Source organism: Arachis hypogaea, chromosome 9 (assembly GCF_003086295.3).
Source record: "Arachis hypogaea cultivar Tifrunner chromosome 9, arahy.Tifrunner.gnm2.J5K5, whole genome shotgun sequence".
In the NCBI taxonomy this organism is placed as follows: Eukaryota; Viridiplantae; Streptophyta; class Magnoliopsida; order Fabales; family Fabaceae; genus Arachis; species Arachis hypogaea.
Window position 1 is genome coordinate 61,091,907 of NC_092044.1, and position 6,208 is coordinate 61,098,114.

General features: G+C 32.1%; 1 protein-coding gene across 23 annotated transcripts; it reads right to left on the reverse strand.

Moving 5' to 3' along the window:
* Positions 1 to 1,540: 1,540 nt before the first annotated feature.
* Positions 1,541 to 5,466, reverse strand: LOC112710979 (probable polygalacturonase). Of its 23 annotated transcripts, none has more exons than XM_072202978.1 (8): positions 5,131 to 5,448; positions 4,889 to 4,969; positions 4,395 to 4,742; positions 4,204 to 4,324; positions 3,913 to 4,123; positions 3,695 to 3,823; positions 2,675 to 3,436; positions 1,541 to 2,007 (listed from the first exon to the last, which is right to left on the reverse strand). In XM_072202978.1, the coding sequence occupies exons 2-4, from the start codon at positions 4,934 to 4,936 to the stop codon at positions 4,256 to 4,258; spliced, it is 465 nt and encodes a 154-aa protein (XP_072059079.1). In that variant the 5' UTR covers positions 4,937 to 4,969; positions 5,131 to 5,448; the 3' UTR covers positions 1,541 to 2,007; positions 2,675 to 3,436; positions 3,695 to 3,823; positions 3,913 to 4,123; positions 4,204 to 4,255. The 23 variants fall into 23 exon arrangements, 19 of the variants coding, with proteins under 19 accessions (XP_072059079.1, XP_072059072.1, XP_072059071.1 ...); XM_072202971.1 differs by having other exon boundaries at positions 2,675 to 3,421; positions 4,204 to 4,314; positions 5,131 to 5,432; XM_072202970.1 differs by having other exon boundaries at positions 4,204 to 4,314; positions 5,131 to 5,432.
* Positions 5,467 to 6,208: the final 742 nt, after the last annotated feature.

Consider the following 6,208-nt stretch of genomic DNA (forward strand, 5'->3'; position numbering starts at 1 on the left):
CAAAACCATCAAATATTAGCTTAACTAGATAAATCACCTAAATAAAGTTGCTTAATCCATCAATCCCTGTGGGATCAACCTCACTCAACAGTGAGTTATTACTTGGTAATTTGGTACACTTGCCGAAGGAACTTATGTTATGAAAATTTCAACCTCATCAATCACCATGAAAGACAAGTACAGGAAGCTCAGCTGAAAGGATTGTCCCTCACTGATAGAGATAAGGTATAATTTTTATTAAATATAATTTTAAAAAGAGTCTAATAACTAACTAAAGAAGTAGTTTCTGATAGTCAATTTCAATCAATTTCACCTTAATATTTCTTTTGGATTGTTTACTTGAAAAATTGAGGCCAAATGCTTTTAATTATTTTTTTCTTGGACATGTGAGGAAAAGTAACAACAAAAAATATAGATTAAGTGTCAATATAAAATGTTACATAAGCTCATCGATTCTTATTCCTTGCTTCTATGAATTTTGAGGTAATTATTATAATGGCCAAATACTTTGAATGATAGGGCAACATGTGATTGGATGCCTATGTGAAAACTTTTGCATGCTTACCATGCATCAAAATCAAATTATCAAAAATAACTTATCTATATGAATGCTTGAGATTTTTATTTATATCATTTGACTTCCTCCCAGTGTAAACATTGATTATGATAATTAATTAGATGTGCTTCTTTTTTATCCTGTTGAAATGTGTACTTAGTTTTATGCTTTCTGTATGAGAATACAAATTTACTTGACTCATTGATTGGTCAATTATGTAATCACTAGATATACAATCATTAATTAATTGCTGATTTAGAAATCCAGGTGTAGAAATTATCAAAAAGCATAGCTTTAGTTTATTTTTAGTCTGAATTTGTAGTTAGATGTTTAGGTTTAGCTTCAACCACAACTAGAAATTGCTTAATACAGAAAGATTTACAGATAGATTTAGTCTTTATTACAGAAGGATTTTTGGTTACCGACGGATTTTGTCCCTCTGTAAAGCCTCGTCGAAAATTATTTACCGACGAATTTTTTCTGTCGGAAAATTAGCGATGAATTTTTACCAGTTACCGACAGATTTTCCCTCAGTAGATTTTCCCCTCCATTTCCCTGAAACGTCAAACTTTTTCGTCGGTAATTAGAGACGGATTTTCCGTCGATAATTAGAGACGTATTTTCTGACGGATTTTCCGTCGGAAATAATAGACGAATTTTTTTACAGATATTTCGTCGATAATTACAAAAAGATTTTTCGTGTGTAATTTGAATCTTGGAAAATCATCCCACATTCTGAATATAGATAGAAAATCTGTCTGTAAATTCATCAGTAAGGTAAAATAAAATTTTTTAGGTTTTTCTATTGCAAAATAAACTTGTTTTCATACAAAATAAATATAAATTTAATACAAATTTTTGTATAATTTGTATTTGAATATTTATAATATTTCAAAAAATAAACAAATTCATCATATTATTAAACTAAAAGAAAAATACTATAAACAAGCAAGTCAATATAATTTAAAACATAAACAAAGTATATTGATACATCAACTATAATAATAAGTAACAACCATATATCAACAAAGTGTATTGACATCAACTATTATTCTAAACAAACACCACTGAAAAAAAGAAAACTTGTAACATCTATATTATAGCATACACTAAAGGTGTATAAAACAATCTGCTCTTGTAGCTAACCACTATCAAAATTAGCTTAAATATAAACATAAACCTAGTCTAGAATTAAACTAAATATAGAGAGTATAATCCCCAAGCAACATTGGTTCACAAGGAAGTACATGAGCATAGACCGGACATTAGTTGTTCAATTCTTCTAAGATCCATTCAACATTTTCTCTTTCTCCTGGCGGCTTGTTCTGCTAAGACCCATGGGTTTCTTCTGCGTGCCACAATAATTTCTCTTACGAACCTCCTTCTGAAGCTTAATTGAAATTCTCAAATTTGATCCCTTAGAGCGCGGAGTTCATATTCCATGGCCATCACTTGAAATCATCATAAAGTTAGTGTAAAAAGTTAGTTTCATTCTCTCCACTTCAAACAATATTCAAATAGTGATACACAATAGTTTATTGGAGTTTAAAACTATAGCATAAGATTGTAAGAAGATTCATAGACTATTAGTCTTAAATTTGATGTCTGATACAATTAGTTGTACTGTATCCAAAATGACTTGTAGATTTGGAAATTATGATAGACATAAGATATACGTCTGACACCATAGTAATATATCACTACACACAAGATATAGTTTTAAAATGTAATAAATATTCAGATATGTTATAGTCTATTTTACACAAATCAAACAAAACTTCAGCATTTAAAAAAATTTCTATGCATTTCAAGACATGTTGGCAACTTGGCGTGATATCAAATGTTTCAAAAATCAATTATAAAATTTTCCATTGTCTACAGTTGGGAGCAAGAAAGGGAGGGGGGAGGGAAAAAATAGGTAGTAGCCGAACAGGACATATGTATGTGAATTAATACCCAAGTCAATGATATAATGCAGAGAGAAAATTATTTGTCAAAAAATATATAATTAATTGTTATTGCCATAGAATGGAGTATGATGAAATTAAGCAAAATAAAATAAAATATATAATAAAAAACTATCCACCCAAACAGCTGAGGAAGCAAAAGCAAATTAACCTTGAATGGCTGATGCAACAACTTGATTCTTCTAGCCTCTTGAACTTCTTCTACTAGTCCATCCACATCCTCGGAGTGAAGAAGAAAAGATAGTGTATATTTTGCATTCTCAAATTATCAACGAGGAAACAATATTAACATGTATAATTGAATCTAAGATCTTCTAAGGATAATAATACTTAGGCAGAAGTGTTCATTACAAAGAATATTAACATGTATAATTTTATGCTCAAATAACATCTTTCTCTCTCCTAATGGGGAAACAAAGAATGTCTAATATATGGTTTAGAAGCTTGGGAAACGTTTTCTTGTTCCTCAAGGGCCTCCCCAATTCTCAGCACCACTGCCCTAGAACTCTCAATTTCAGCACAAGCAAAAGACTTTTCTTGACTAACCAACTTTTTAGAATCTTTAGAAGCTTGTAGAACAAATATGGATTCAGATTTTGAAAAAGAGTCAACATATTTTAATGGAAGAACCAGAAAGTTTTCAATTTCAAAATCCTTCAAGAAGAAAAAGGAACAAGTGCATTAACAGTGAAATAGAAGAAAGAGTTCTAGTAAATCATAACCATAAGCTTGGATAGAGATTCTATAGATCTATAACCATATAATAGAAGTGGTTAGATGCCAAAGCCGACCTGTTTGGATTGTAGGATACTTTTGCGTAACCTCTCTACATGCTACCAAGAACAGACCATTTGCTTGCTTTATTATGTTTGCTTTGTGCACCACTGTCACCTTCTTTCTGAGTTTGTTAATTCTAAACAAATACTTCTTAGAACAAACTCAAAAACTTGATGTAATAGACTAAACAAATACAACTATAACATTCTTAGAACAAACTCAAAAAACTTACTGCCAAGGAATTATTTTCCTCACCAAAATTGCAACTGGCATTAGAACTATAATAATAATAATAATAATAATAATAATAATAATAATAATAATAATAATAATAATAATTTAAAAAAAAAACACAAAAACAAAGAGGAATTGAAGAATTGAATTGAGGATGGACCTGGTTGGGATCAGCAGGGTAAGTGTACGTGGAATACTTTTTATCATTAACATTAGCGATCCTAAGCTCCTTGCTGCTTTCATTCTTCCATGAGACATTAAGATAATTCAATATGTGAATCTGAGAAACCTGAATTGGTATTAGACCAGATAATTGGTTTTGGCTCAAATCTAAGTATGTTAGCAATGAAAGTTTACCAATCTCAGGAGGAATAGTACCTGAAAAGTTGTTAACACTCAAATCCATCTTGAGAACACTCTTTAACTTGCCTATATCTGGTGGAATTTCACCTGAGAATCTGTTTCCATGAAATCTGGATTTGATCAGAGTACATGATCTCTATCAAGTATGGTATAGTCAGTTTGAATTGGTTCTGTTTGAACTTAGCCCACCAATATGACCCTTGCCCGTCAATTGTGCCATTAGCACCTTATAAATACACAGATAGTTATAAATTTTTAGACTTCAAAATGATCAACTAAATATATATAATTATTTTTAATAGTTACCGGTGATTACAACATCAGTGAGGTTAGTTCCAAAAATGAGGCTGCTAAATCTTCAATCAGGAGCATCTCTTCCCCTTCTAGAAGATGGTAGAACAGGAAGTGGAGGCCATTCTGATTTATCCTATCAATATGCATCATCCATATATTATGAACATAAAAATTAAATGGTCATGTATATGTATTATATATACCTGAGATGCAAGAATGAGAGCATCCTTTTGGAGAAATTGAGTGAAATGGATGATGAGATTAAAGCTTCTAGTGAGCCATTTGCCAGGTGGCACAACAAGCTGTGCACCACCATCAGATGCATAGTGGCTCAGGTTGCTTATAGCATATTGAAATGCCTTCGTGTTGAAAGTTTTTTCATCACCAAGGCCACCAAAATCAGTCAATACCGCACTGTGCTTTCTGAAGTTGATTGCAGGATATTCATTGCCGTTCAATCTTCTGCATTCTGCTACTGATCCCAGTATCTCTTTTAGATTAGCAGTTTCAGCTTCTATATTCTTCAAGCGCTTATTCATGTCATCAAAATCCTGCACTCACAATAGTAGTGGCATATCATCAAAATTAGGGTTTCGGATTCGAACATGAGCAACACAAAAGAGAGAAGCGCGATTCAATGAAATCAGGTGAACTCAAAGAAACAGAGAATAGCAACAAAAGAAGAAAGAGATAATACAGGTTCGTTGTTATCTTCGGCGTTCATGTAAACATCGTCGTTTTTCATTTCTCCGTCAAATTAAAGTCAGTGAAGAAAGTCCTAATTGACATTGGAACTTTGGAAGTAAGTGAAGAAAGTCCTTGTGCACATTTGATGAAGTCAGAACAACTATCTTAGCCATCAAAGTTTTGGTAGAAGAAGAAGAGGTAGAAGCGGCGACGACAAGAATCAATGTAATCGGAAGGGACGATATAGCATACCTGAATCAACGGCTAGGAGAAGAAGAGGTAGAAGCGGCGATGATGCTGACGAGCTTCAGCGAGCAATGACAGAAAACGACATCGAGAGGTGGCAAAATTCATCAGCATCGAAATTAAAAGAGAGAGATTAGGGAAGTGGTGTGATGGAGAGATTGGCCAAGGGGTGTGATAGAGCATGGGGTAACGGTGGTGTACAAGCGAGAGGCGCCGCCGATGAAGGTTTTGGAGGGGATGAGTGAGGAGCGCCGCCGAAGAAGGATGGGGTGTTTTGTGAAATGAGGAGGAGATCGTCGAGCAAACTCTTATTTTAACATTTTCGACCAAATATTTTAAATTACAGACTCTTTTTCTGTGTGTAATTTAATAAAATGTAATATTTTTTTATTTAATTACATATGAATTTTTTATTTGTAATCATTTTTAATAAAAAAAATTTAATTTTTTTACAAAATTTTTGACGAATTTTTTTTTATCTGTAATTTATGTTAATTTTTTTTTTGGATTTCAACAAAAAATTTCTCATAAATTCTATCTGTATTTTTGTAGAATAATATCTGTCGAAAATATCTGTCTGTAATAACTAATTTTCTAGTAGTAAATCCTATCAGTTCATCCATAAATGGTTAACTATATCCACTGTCTTAGAAGGGCAGTCATCATGATTTTAGAAATTTAGTTACTCATGAGTTTACTATGTACCTAGTTAACATATATTATTTATGCAAAGAAATGGGAAATATTTAAAGTTTTCTGTAGGAGCTAGCTTTTATAAGTGTATCTAAATGCAATCATGTTTTTAGTAATAGCAAGACCACTTTGGTTTTTTTGGCTTCAATATCCATGGCCTAATAGGAGCTAATTTTTCAGTGGATAAAAAAAATGCACGAAACTAGTTATAAAGATTATATGTATTGTTGTGTGCTTACTGGGGAAGACAACAACTGTTAGGTTTTATTTTGTATGAAGTATAAGCAAACTGAAAGCCTTCTATTGCTTTGAAAAAACTAGGACCTAACTTTTTCAACTTTACAATCAACAGATACACGCATTATGCTTGTATTTCTAACCGTGAGACGAT